The 13641-nt window shown below is 40.5% G+C and overlaps 1 protein-coding gene across 1 annotated transcript; it reads right to left on the bottom strand.

The window, feature by feature from the left end:
* Positions 1 to 11972: 11972 nt before the first annotated feature.
* LOC134700582 (uncharacterized) lies at positions 11973 to 12821 on the bottom strand. The gene has a single exon (XM_063561962.1). It carries the CDS (start codon positions 12819 to 12821, stop codon positions 11973 to 11975), a length of 849 nt encoding a protein of 282 aa, XP_063418032.1.
* Between the last annotated feature and the right edge of the window lie 820 nt (positions 12822 to 13641).

Below are 13641 nucleotides of genomic sequence, written 5' to 3'. Positions count from 1 at the left end.
GACAATAATTAAAAAAACAATTTATTGAATGGTACTGAATGGTTTTTGCTCAACATCATTGCATAAGTCAAGATAAACACAAATGCACGATTGAAGAAATTTTAATTGATTAAAAGTTTTCAAACTTGAGATCATACAGTGACAGCGTACTATGCTTAACTGCAGGTGTAACTTTTCGTAAAATTCTAAATGAAGACCAAGACCAGGGCTCTCGGTCATAAAACTTTACTCATTTCGTCGAGTACAAATTAAGTACTCGAAACGCAAAATTAAATATTTTGATTGGTCGGTTCTTGAGTCTGAGTACAAAAATCGTGCTCGAAAGTTTTATGACCGCATTTATGGCTTTGAAGTCATAAAAACTTTTGAGTCAGTTTTTTGTACTCATACTCTAAAATCAACCAATCAAATTGCTGGGTTTCATGATTTTTGTTCCCGGAGCACTGAGAAGAGGTTTATGACTTCAAGACCAGGGGCCAGTAACAAGAAGCATTATTATGTCTTACGAACGTCTAAAGGGTGTCTTAAGATTTAAGAATGTAACAAGACCCAACCTCAGACCTATCTTAGAATGATCGACAGCCCTTAATGCTTTGCAAAAGTGCATGATTTAAGAACGATTCTTACGTCTACCTTAAAGCGATCTTACTAATTCCGGTAACACAAAATCATTCTTAAATTTTGTCAGTTATTAAGTGTTCTTAAAACAAACTTATCAACTTAGGGGTGTACCAAGAACAGTTCGCAATAGCTTCACTTGATATTGTTTTTGTAAGAGTGGTCCCGACTACTCTTAGCTGTACATTCACTAGTTAATAATAGATTAAGTTGCTTAAAAAAAGTTAATACGTGAACATTAGAACTTTTTTTTCTAATTATTAATTCATCTGAATAGGAAATAACTTCTCAGTGTTTTCTTGGCCATGTGTGTGGAGGATGGTACATGTAGTTTCTCTTTATTGTTAATCATTACAATTTTGGCTTGTTGAGAGAAGTGTTAAATTTAAAGCAATGAAATTTGTGACTCTTTTCAATTTTAAACCAAAAGTCCAAATGGTGAAGTTTACATCATCACTTCTTGGATTTTACGGAGGCCATCATGAGTTGGTTGACCGTTATGGAATTCCATTATACAGATGATATCAGATATGTTCATTATACCGTAACTACAGTCCCATTTCTTTTTCACGAATGTGACCATCAGATATGTTCATTATACCGTAACTACAGTCCCATTTCTTTTTCACGAATGTGACCAAACAAATTAGAATTAGACAATTTACCGGCTTCGTAATATAATGAGCAACACGATGGGCGCCACACATGGAGCAGGATCTGCTTACCCTTCCGGATCATCTGAAATCATCCCCAGTTTTTAGTGGGTTTCGTGTTGCTGTTATACACCTATTTTGACATTTTTGTTCACACATCGTCATCAATATAATGGAATTTGATAAGACTGTCATACAAGTGAGAAATTTAGCTCTTTAAACTAGGTTACATCCATAATTTTTTAAACACTTTAAAAATGCCTGTAACAAGTCAGGAATAGCATCGACAATTGTCGTCCATTCGTTTGATGTGTTTTATCATTTGATTTTACCATTTGGTTAGGGACTTTCCGTTTTGAATTTTCCTCGGAGTTCAGTATTTTTGTGATTTTATTTGTTGTAAAAAGGCTTTCAAAATGTTAAAAAAAATTGTTTAAAGTGAAAAGATATAGGAAGATGTGGTATGAGCGCCAATGAGACAACTCTCCATCCAAAACACAATTTATAGAAGTAAACCATTTTAGTAGTGATTTGACTGAAATGAAAGTAGGATAGAAAAATAAGCCTACATCATTTATACAAGATTCAAATCCTACCAATGGCCTGGTGAATAATAGGGCACTAAACAGAAAAGGCACTGATAGATTGTCCTGAGACAGGCATATTTTATTAAATAATAATGGTCTTTAAGCAGTTAAATTAATTTCATGTCTGAAGTGGTACAAATTTTTTAATTCATCAATTTGACTTTTATATAAAAAATAAAGCATGGTAGCAAAAGGGAAAGAATAATGGTGGTCTGAGGCCAGAATTGTTTTCCTTTGGTTAAATGGGTAGTTGATTGTTATGCGCATTTTATCGTTCATTAAAACATTTTTATGATTCATTTAAGGTGATTTTAACTTCTTTGCGAGGAACCAAAAAAACGGAGACGGCAGAAAATTATTAAGTACTCGTTACTTGGAAACTATTACGATGCAACTTAAGGGGAAAATAAGACCGATCTACGAACAACCTGAGGGACTCTCTTAATTAAATTTCTTGTTACCGGCCCCAGGACCGACAAACTAAGATATCGGGATCCCCAGTAGATTCAATTCATTTTACAATTAAACAATTCTAAAGTATGTGAAGGACAGGACCGACATCTGTCATATCGATAGCCTGTTAAGTCTATGGTCATGGACATAAGATTTATTCTTTATCTAAAACAATTCTAACATTTTCTGTCGTTGGTAACCTGTTAGTGATATGTACATTTTTTTTCTAAAATTAAAACCTTGAAAGGCTGCATTTTACATAAATTTGTAACTTTTATATGACAATGCGTTTTAGAAACTATAATAGCTAAGATTTTGTGGTTATTTAATATGTTGTTTTAGAGTACAGTAGTAAAATGCAAATTTTAATAGCGAGTTCAAAGTGAATTATTTTAAAACACATTTACGTACAGTAACTCATTACGCAATGATATGTTTTATCAAAGAGGGTCTGGAATAATTTTAAGATAAAAATGGCCACCGGTGCTCTTCAACTTTGTACTTTGTTTTGTTTTAAAAAAAAAAATCATAAGCCTGGTTTGTTTTACAGAGAGGGAAATTGGTCGAAAACAAATAGAAACAGAGAAAATGAGCAAAAATAAAATAAATTAAGGAATATAAAATAATAATAAATATAAAAATAACTGTTAAAAATAAAAGAATTAGGCTCTACAAAACTAATCACAGAAATTAAAGATGTACAACAAATACAGAAATCATAATATTAAATAAGAACAATATTATAAAAAATCATTTCCATGAGAGTTTAACATAAAAAGGCATTATTTCGTTAAGAGAAAGAAAAAGTGCCCTTGATATAGGTAAAATATACTTAAAATTAAGGATACCCCACCCAGATCCTCATAAATGAACTTGTGTCGAAATACCTTGGTCCATAATATAATAGATACATTGTGTGTAGACACAGGTAGACATGTAAAAATAACATGTCATAGATTTGTATAAAGATAAACATCACATGGTAGTGACAAATAAAATTAAATTATCATAACAATACTTTATAACATCGTTAAATTGGTTTCAGCAAAGTTTAAAGAAATGACACACTTTTTAAAATATTTTTATTCACAGATTTCAAAAAAGGAACTTTATGATGAAGAAAAAACTTTTCATATGTACACATGTATATTGACCAATAATTGTTTATTTTTTATATACTGTGACTTGGATGGAGAGTTTTCTTATTGGCACTCACGCCGCATATCTTCTAACTTATATTTTTATTTTTTTTATCGGTTACATGTACAGAAATGTATGTTATGACAATATAACATAAACGGTATCAATTTGTCTGCATCGGATGCAAATTTCGACAATCAATGTGTCTTCAGTGATGCTGAAAAATATTTGAAAATTCAAAGTTTATTTAAAGGATGAAGAGCTATAAACCAAACAAGACAATATGTATAGCCGAAACCAGTAAAGGACTCAGAGCTTTGCACGAGGGAAATACATTCCTGGCTTAATTTTAAATAATTTTGATTTTTTTCGAAACAGCAAATTTCAATAACAAAAAATCCTTTTTTGTTCATGCCCGACATCAAAATACGGAGATATTCAAAACATACATGTTAAAAAATGACTAGGTCTGGCATTCTTAAAACTCAATTTTTCTATTTGTGTAGTGGTGTTGCTGTCATAGAAAAGTTCCCCATTATCGTGTTTATTTATGTCGGTATGAAGTATTTCTTTTTTAATAAATTACTAACCTGATAAAGTACGACTTCAAATCTTCAAATATCTTTTCAAGGTTTACAAGTATACAATCCGGAAGTATTAAGATGGGAAAATCCTTTCCTCTTCATGTACATATATATAGTCTTATAATGATCTATAATGTATTCTTTAAATATTCACGAAGCAAAAGAAAGTCTTTGCGTTTAAACATCACGATCAAACAAAGGTTCAAAATTTTAAAGTTATTTAAGTGAATTTGAATGTAAATAAACTCTAGTATGACATTTATGTTAACCATACTACTACATTGTACTAGGATTATATCTTTTAACCACATGTCAACCATTTGGTTACAATTTAGATCTACTTATTCAGGTGTGTAATTTCAACAATTAAAAAAAACACAAGATGTGGTATGACTACAAATAAGATATATTCATTAGATGACGTAAAAGTTAGCAAAGATAGGTAACATTTGTTCTTACGACACCCCCCCCCCCCCAAAAAAAAAGAAGAAAAAAAGCGAACACAGCTTCATTGAAGTTTATATTAAAAACCTAATCAGTGTTTGTTTTAACAGGTTTATGAGGTCCATTACTTTGCATTTAAAAGATATGTATAATTTATATTAAAATACCGCTGTTTCCTATTAACTATTTGATTATATTTGTGTTTGTTCCTTTTCTAATCTGACCAGTTGAGTTATGTAAAAGAGCCGTTATTTTATTTTATACTTTTACCGCATAAACATGATAAAACAGTGCAATACGGGTTAAATAAATATTTGCAAAACAATATATTTGTATAAGGTTTCAAGCAGCTGTATCATGGCTATTTTTTTAACATTTATCTCGGACCCATGTTTTCCCCATCTTCACACAACCTAACACAATATTATTCAAATGACGTCATTCGAGCTGGCGTCATCAGAATGATCTATTTTTGGGCGAAAGATGATTGATTACGCAGACTACGTAGTTGTATTTTTAAAATATGCTAACTATTTGCAATATTGTAATTAGTTGGCTAAAACAACAGTAACATCGTGAAGATAAAAATAAAATAACTGAATCGCTCAGGCCCGTAGCCAGGAATTTCCAAGGGGGGGGGGGGGGAGGGGGGGGGGGGGGGTCGTTGGACTCACAAACTCGACTTTAACAGTCACAATTCTAACAAAACATTGACTTTAACAGTGCTTATTTGTTTTCAAGGGGGGGGGGTCCGACCCCCCTGGCTACGGGTATGTCGCTCATAGTGTTCGTGTATATTAAATCCAAACTGTTCTGCCAATTATGACATTCAATCCTTCATTCATTCATTCATTTCTTTATTTCCTCTATCAAGAGATTCAACGAACAACATATATGTTAACAAATTAAATTACAAAAGTTTACAAAACAGGCAATACAATACAATATTACACTATTTACAATAACTTAAGCCTATTACCAAAAGACCATTTTAAGAAAATTGCTCTCACTAACGACAGTTCATGTACTTAGCAAGCTACTATATTATCCTTCTCGTTACTCTGCTATACTCAGCAACACAGAGTGCAACGTGTACGTGGCACAAACTAAGAAAATTGTCAGTGTCGATATTTACTGTTGTTATGTGCTTGCCCAAAAGAATGTAGTAAAATTGATCATCATCGTATGAATACAGTTCGACAAATAATTGCAATAAAAAATTGCAATGGAAACCTTTCAATAATGAAATTCCACCATGCATCTATGATTGATTGAGTACCACAACAACTACAACACGCATCTACGTATACATCTACAAATGGTCTGTCGCATACCTCGCAAGTGCTTCCCGTGTTTTTAGGGATGTTAGTTAGTAATTTTGTTATGAAGTATGCATTTATGATTTCTCTTGATGATCTAGCGCATTTCCAGAAATCAGGGACTTTGACCGAGAGGTGAATATTCTAAAACGAAAAAAGTTATTGTCACTCTGTATTCGACGAGTCCATTCATTAGTTTGTACTTTGTCTACCGTATTATTTACTATAATTTTCCAAGATTGTTTTGTAGGGAAAACTCCATCTCGCATAAAGATAATCACATATTCATGAAGATAATGTTTATATAATAAGATATCCATAATTTCTTGAATGAACCCATAATTTTTACGTTCGGTGTCATTCCAAATATAACTTCTTTATCTCTATAGGTAAAACTATGAATAGGAAAAATTTAATATCAAAATATGTAAAACTTTTACTTTTAAAAATTTGCATCTTTTGTGATTTAAATTTATGTATATGTTTTTTTGTATTCGGTAAAAAGCTATAAGAGTTTGTTTGCATTTTTATATGTTAAACAAATCAAAATAAAACTTTCGTATACGTAATGCTGGCCACACGTTTCATGATAAACACATACATGTGTGAGCAATGCAAGTGTAGCATGGTCTGAAAATCTATTAAAATTTAAGTTATCTGTAGACTAAAACTCCCTTTCTCTAAATCTCGTCCATGAGAAATTGTACGATATGTAGTATTTGTACAGGAGAATTTTTTTCGTTTGAACATTCTTTGTTTATATATATTGTTTTCATATTTCAATTTCTTTAAGAGCTAAACTACCGTAGCTAAACTATGTGATATTCTAATTTTTTTTCATGGGGACAAATCATTGGCAGACGAAAGAGAGACATCACATTGAATGAATCAATTCGTTCAAAATTGTTTGAAAAAATGGCATGCTTTTACCTCGTTCAAAATGTCACATAAAAGGGTTGAACTTAATTAAATATCATCCAACTGTTATTGTGATAACAATATACACATCTCAATTCTATTCAGTTACACGTGCATATAAAAAAAGAAGATGCGGTATGATTGCCAATGATATAACTATCCACAAAAGACCAAAATGACACAGACATTAACAACTATAGGTCACCGTACGGCCTTCAACAATGAGCAAAGCCCCTACCGCATAGTCAGCTATAAAAGGCCATGCACTCTAGATCTTCGCTTTTAAAACACGTAAATGTTTTATTTGATGGAGAAAGTTAAATTGCCAGCAGAGTAACACACACCATTTCCCGGGTCCCGATAGACCTCATTTCCCGTTTTCACGACACAATAATTTGACTTTCACGTGTCACGCTTACAAAAAATCGACAATCCCGCATCACGCTTAGACTCAAATGAGACCCACTTTAAACTTTTAGGTTGTAAACAGGTATTAAACAACATGCACATACATCTGGTTTACCCTCATTTGAGATAATAAAAAAAAAATGATCATACACTGTTACAGAGAGAGGCAATTGCAATTCTTTTTATACTAACATGATCTTATATTGAAAACTAGTTAATATTTTATTTACATCTGACTAACTGCTTTGTTTTTAATGTTATATTTGTAACGTGTCACCGATATTTGTCAACAATTTAAAAAACGAAAAAAGAGAGACAACTCCATCTGACCACAATAACGATAAATTGTTCTTGAATTATTTCCCATTCATTGTATACTAAAGAATGTAAAAAAAATAGAAATGTTGTACATAATGTTTGTCGTTGGAAACAAAACCGATATATAATCACATTGCTTCTTTCGAGTATTGATGTATTTCTTTTAAAAAGGATTTATTTGTAAGAGTGAAATATGAATTTGAAGAAATCTATTTCATTCCTATAAATTATATTCCTTAGCCCTACATATTATAGTACGGGCAGACACCTTATAATGACATAGCCAAAAGTGCAGACCGATATTAAACTATGACTTTGCTTCAGTTATTGTACAGCATTCGTTATATCTGTAAAGCGCGAATCTGTAAGTTTAGTGCTGTAAGTAGTGAGAAAATGAGAGTTCTGCCTCAAATGCCATTTCAAGGGAAAATTCTGCATAGGATCCCCAATTTTGGGCCCTGGGGTGCAAATGGATCGTGAGCGAGTCAGGGATGCTGAAAAGTGCTGGGAAGCCTCATCGGTAGGGCATCTGGGGGCGTGGAGGGGTCCGTCCCACCAAAAACATAAAATAGATTAAAAAATTTGGAAACCCTAATAAATCATGAATTCCGAATCGCAAAATATGGATAAGTCCGTCCGATTGCTTGGTCTGGGGCGGGAAGAAAGCGACGAGGAGGTGAGAAAGAGGGGACAGATCCAAAGGGAAGCCAGAAGCGAGCCGATACTGAGATGGCGCGACCTGGCTTGGGAAATATTCAAAGTGATAGACGTCCGGGAGACGAAAAGTAGGTATGGGGAGAGCAGGATTCTAACGCTGGAGAGGAAAGGGGTGAAGACTAAGGTCTGGGCGTGCAGTAGGATGATCCGGGAGATGGATCGAATACCACGGAATAAGTGGAACCTGCTCAAGATCGATAACTATGGGATGAAGAAGGCAAAGAAGAGCGGTAATGACTACTTCGATTTTGAAGTGGTGATTTGAGGGGCGGTAGAATATTTTTTCTGATGGGGAAACCCATTGGAAAAAAAATATTGGAGGGTTAGGGATCAGCGTGGGTCTTGGGAATGCTTGGTGAGATCTTCGCTGAAAGGGGTTGAAGGCTGGCGCAACCGATCCTTTTCATCGTAGTAATTCTTCAGGCAGACTGCAGGGGTATCATATTCACCCGGGAGCTGAGACTGATAGGATCTGACCAAGCGGAGAGTATCGCGGTGCTTCTTCTTCTTCTTGGTGATTCGCTTGGAGATCAGAGAGAACACCAGTACGGTCGTGGCAGTCAGGCAAGCGAGGGATCCAAAGGGGAGGGAAGCCATGGCACCAACCCCGGTCAAAGCAGATCCCATGGTGCCACTAGTCAGCAGAAGACTGCCGATGGAAGATGCGCCTAAGGCAATGGAGACCACCTTATCCAGCCGCTTATAGATTTGCAGCATGCGGGCATACTTTTGGACCTCGGATTCCAGGAAATCATCGACTCTACCATCGATTTCATCGGTCATTTATCTAGGGGTCTAGAGAAGCATGCCAAGGAGGGGGACGTTCTTGAAGGGGCTATTGGGACCAAGAATTAACCCAGAGCCATCGTAAAATTTCTGACCGCTCTTCAAGTAGAGTCCATCGCCCTGGACAATGCGGGCGGTGGAAGGTTTGAGGGAGAGACCGCTTCCGCTAGGTTTCACGGAGCAGACGCACCCACCACGCTTCAAGTATAATCCAGAGCCGATGGCTTTGGAAATGGCAGAGCTACCCAGACCACTCAACGCACCCACTCCCAGGGCCGGCAGAACGGTCTTTGCCAACATGGGAAGAGCTCTCATAGCCAGCCCGGCCAGCATGGGTAGGAAGCCCCCTACCTTTTGCATATTTTCTTTCAATTGGGTGGCGCTCATCTCCAGATTCATACCACCGATGCCTTGCTGCAGGAGCTTGGTGATCTTTTGCACCTGCCGGGCAGTGAGCAACATCTTATGATCACCTCTCAAATTCGCGTGGGACAAGCGAATGGTGACTGGACAGCTTTTCTTTGCCGCCCGCTGGAGCTTATCTGCTTGATTTTTCGTCAAGCTCAAACCGTACTCGTGATACATTCTTTATTTATACTTCGCGAAGATGAAAGCGGATGGTGAGATGCTCGCCTCTGAGATCGATGGGGGTACCGTGCTGATCGGTCAGATAAGTCTCCATACGATTGATGGTTCGCAGGGTCACGGGCAAATATACTAGATTTCTGGGGGTCTGAAGGATCTTCATGCCTGGGTCCACGGCGGGGAAGAAGCTATAGATGGTGGACTGCTGGGTTCCATCCACATAGCTTCCGCTGATGATATCACTATTCACCAAGATGCTATTGATGCTGATGATATTGACGATATTCTCCCCTTCTGAGTAGCCGTTCGTGGTCTGGTCGAAAGTATAGATTTGACGCTCGAAGCCCAGCACGCTACTGATGCTATTTGGGACGTTGAAATCCACCTGATAGTGTGTGGCGAGGGTAAGCGTTGCTCTCAGGGTCGCACGATTGGCATCGAGGATGATCTTGGGCTTATGCTTATTGAGTCGCAGCTGCCGATGGATCTCATCATTGATATTTTCGATGCCGTAGGAGCCAGTGCTTAGTGCGACGGGAAACCAGTTGGCGCCATCGTCTGGGGAGTAGCGGAAGGAATTATTTCCGGCATGGATATTGGGGATGGAGTAGTACGTCTCCAGATTCACGAGGGCCATCTCGTAAGATTTCTCCTCACGCAGTTGAAGGGGTGGGTTGAAGCGGGTCAAAATCTGGCTATCATCCCCAGAGACGATGAAGGAGAACCCCTGCTTGGGTTCGGTATTGGTGGCGATTTTCCGCAAAAGTGAATCGTCCATTTATTTAATCCTCCTCAGAAGACGACGTTCATCTTCTGGCCATCAGATTCGAACTGGAGGATTCGATCGGAGATGACTAGGGCGAAGGCTTGGGTATTGGCAGGGACGTTGCGCTTGAAGTCGGCTCGGATCTGGATATCCACGGTCGACTCTTTCAGACGCTCGGACTGATGACTCACGTCGATGACGAATAGGGGGTAGAGATCGATGAAGTCGGAGGGGTTGACGCCGCCATTGCTCAGCAGACTTTCCATGTGGTAGAATTTCTTGCGGAATTCGGCAACCTCCTTATAGACCCTAGCAACCTTGCATTGGGGGAAGTCGGCATTGAAGTCCACGGCGGGGTAGCGATCAGCATTGAGGGTCACGTGGATATTTTGCAACTGGCAGTGGTCGAAGACGGCGGCATTATGCGTCTGATCATTACTCCTATCCGTCTGGAAGGCGACGATGATCCATCGAGGTTTCTCACGCCCGCTTTTAGCGGATAGACGCCAGTGAAATTGTGAGGTCTGGGGCACTGCAATGGAATCGCACTGCCTCATGCGAAATCCGCAATCGATCTTGGTCTTGCTCTGGATGGTCTTATAGAGCCGCAGCTTCTTTTCGTCGGAAGGGGTGACGTGGGGAACGAACCAGGAGACCTTGCTTAAGACTACTTTGGCCACGTCGTTGACGGCGGCGGCTCTCAGCACCGCATTGGCATCCGAATCGCGCACCAGGGAGAGCTCATGCTTGAATCCGTAGACGATCTTATCGTAATCCTCGGCAAAGCCGAAGACGTGCTTGAGCGGAATGGAGAAGGAGAACGACCCCTTATTGAGTGGCTTAGCGATGATATACCCATGGCGTGCTGCGAATCCAATATTATCTGCCGCAGCCTCGGCCGTGGAATCCTTGAACCATAGCTGGTTGAGGCCTTGCGATTTGGAAAAGTCGTCGGGGTACGTCAGCATTCCCAGCATGGTGGTGGCGATGCCGGGGTCGTTGAGCTGCTCAATCTGCTGGCCGGAGAGTCGGTAGCTGATGCTACGAAAGAGATGCATGATTCCGTTATGGGTGAGCGATACCAGGTCTGCATCAGCGTAGGCAGTATTATCGTTCTTCAAGAGTCGGCCCTCGATCAAGAGATAGCTCTCGGCAGGGTGGAGGAAGAGATCCTGGGTCTCGATATTGATGCGTATCTCCGCACCGGCATTATTCAGCTGAGCCCCGGCTTGAGGTTCGTACTCGTGAACCTGATACTCCTGGAGACTTTCGTCGAAAGTCAATCCTTCGGTGATAGTAAGCATATCGGACATCATATATTTATTTATAGCGCTGAACGAAGTCGTGGATGGTGGCGATGCCCCCACCCGAGATGAGATTATTGAGGCGGGCTTGCTGCTGCGAGGTCCTCTTGGTCTTGGCGGGTGGGGCTGGGGGCTTCCTCTTGCGGGTCGCTCGATGAACGACGTGGTCCACGGCCTTCGTCGCTCCTTTCTCCAAGCCTTTCAGGGCTGCATTGGAAGCGGCGCTCACGGCCTTGCTACCCAACGTCTTCGCGGCGGAAGAGGTAAATACTCGTCCGGCCAGACTGGCGATGGTATCGAATAGTCCTCGTCCACCGACTGCATATCTCCGGCGATAACCATGATTCACTACTAAAGGCATCGTAGATTTATTTATAGGAGCTTTCGATGCAGCTTCTCGTACTCCCCCCTGCTGATATGGTTGGATTTCCTCATGGCGTCGAGGATGGCCACGATTTCATTGCGCACCCCATTATTCCCAGCCTGATAGGCAGCGGCGCAAAGATCGAGGCGATTCAGCAACTGGTCGAAGCATTTGGGGAGGAAGACGGTCTGCACCCCACTCCCATACTTATCTTGCTTATAGAGGTACGAGACGATTTCCTTCCATTTCTTGCTTTTGCTAGCCTTGGGGGTCTGCGAGACTGCAGAATTGCCTTGGTACATGGCGTCCGATGCTCGTAGGATATCACCATAGGTATGCAGGTCATCCACCTCGAAATCTTCGGGCTGCTTCATGACCATGAGCTCCCACAAGCCGGGGGTGCCCTTATAGCGCTCGCCGTCGATGAAGATATCGTCTCCGTCGAAAGTGACGGGTAGATTCCCAATCATGATGGCATCGTCTTCCACTCGCAATCCAAAGGTATGATCGGCTTTGGGAGTCATACTGAGCTGAAGATAGTGGGCTGCCCGAGGACTGAGGTTGGTAGTCAGTGCTTGCTCGATGGGTAGTGGGTCGTCGTCGGCGGCAGGAGGAGGAAGGGCTAGCAACGGGGTGGGAAGAGCAAGCGGGATATCTTCGATCTTTTTGACGATCTGGGAAGCGGTCTCCTTTTGCGTCTCGACCACGGGCTTTAATATTTTGGAGAGGTCGCGGCTGAGTCCAATCTTATCTAGACGACGCTGCATATCGCTAGCCTGGATGCTGCGCTTGGTCTCCTGCAGGTCTCTAGCAAGCGCCTCACGCTGCTTGGGATCGGTGATTTTGATGAACGTCATTTTATTTATAGCATCGCCAACGCCCCTAAGCGATGGATCGAAAGCCCCTAAGCGATGGATCGAACGCCCCTAAGCGATGGATCGAACGCCCTTAAGCGATGGATCGAACGCCCCTAAGCGATGGATCGAACGCCCCTAAGCGATGGATCGATCTCCCATGATTTTTGCCTCCTGCCTTAGCGGGATGCAAAAACCGTTCATTTACCCCACTTCCTGCAGGATTCTACGCGCTCTCCATGCCTTTGGAAGAGCAGAAAGGTTTCATCCTCTCCGCGGATTTATTATCATACTTCCCCACCACGTCCGACCATAGTAGGTCAAATCCGGGTATGTATAGGATCTCCCCGTGCAAAGCCTTGCCGCGGGCGATCGGAGCTCCGCACCGGTGGCATGTCTTAGGGAATAACCTCAAGTGCCTCCTGCATTTATCACTGCCCAATATGGATGGATACGTGCATTGATGGCCGCGAACGGTCTTGATGCAGCACGGTGGTCCAGACGGTCGCCCAGGTTTCCGGCAGGAGGGGAAACTAAAGTTCCTTCCTTCGAAATCCTGGTCATCGATGCAGCGAGCGTACCTTTTAGCACCGCATCTTCCGCATATATTCGCTGGGTACTTGCCGTAAATAAGCACTTGCTCCCACTGGTGCTCACATTCAGAGGGTGGGGACTGGGGAGATTTCTGAGATTCCCGATCCAAGTCCCGTTGATTTTCGAGAAAAAATTTTTGCAAGTGATTCATTCTTTATCTTAGACTCGATAGAATTCATCTAGATTGCATCGATACTTTCCTACCGTCTTGGGACTCGTGAGATCGATG

The sequence above is a fragment of the Mytilus trossulus genome, unplaced genomic scaffold (assembly GCF_036588685.1).
Source record: "Mytilus trossulus isolate FHL-02 unplaced genomic scaffold, PNRI_Mtr1.1.1.hap1 h1tg000164l___fragment_2___debris__unscaffolded, whole genome shotgun sequence".
Taxonomy (NCBI): Eukaryota; Metazoa; Mollusca; class Bivalvia; order Mytilida; family Mytilidae; genus Mytilus; species Mytilus trossulus.
This window is presented reverse-complemented; position numbering and strand designations above follow the sequence as displayed.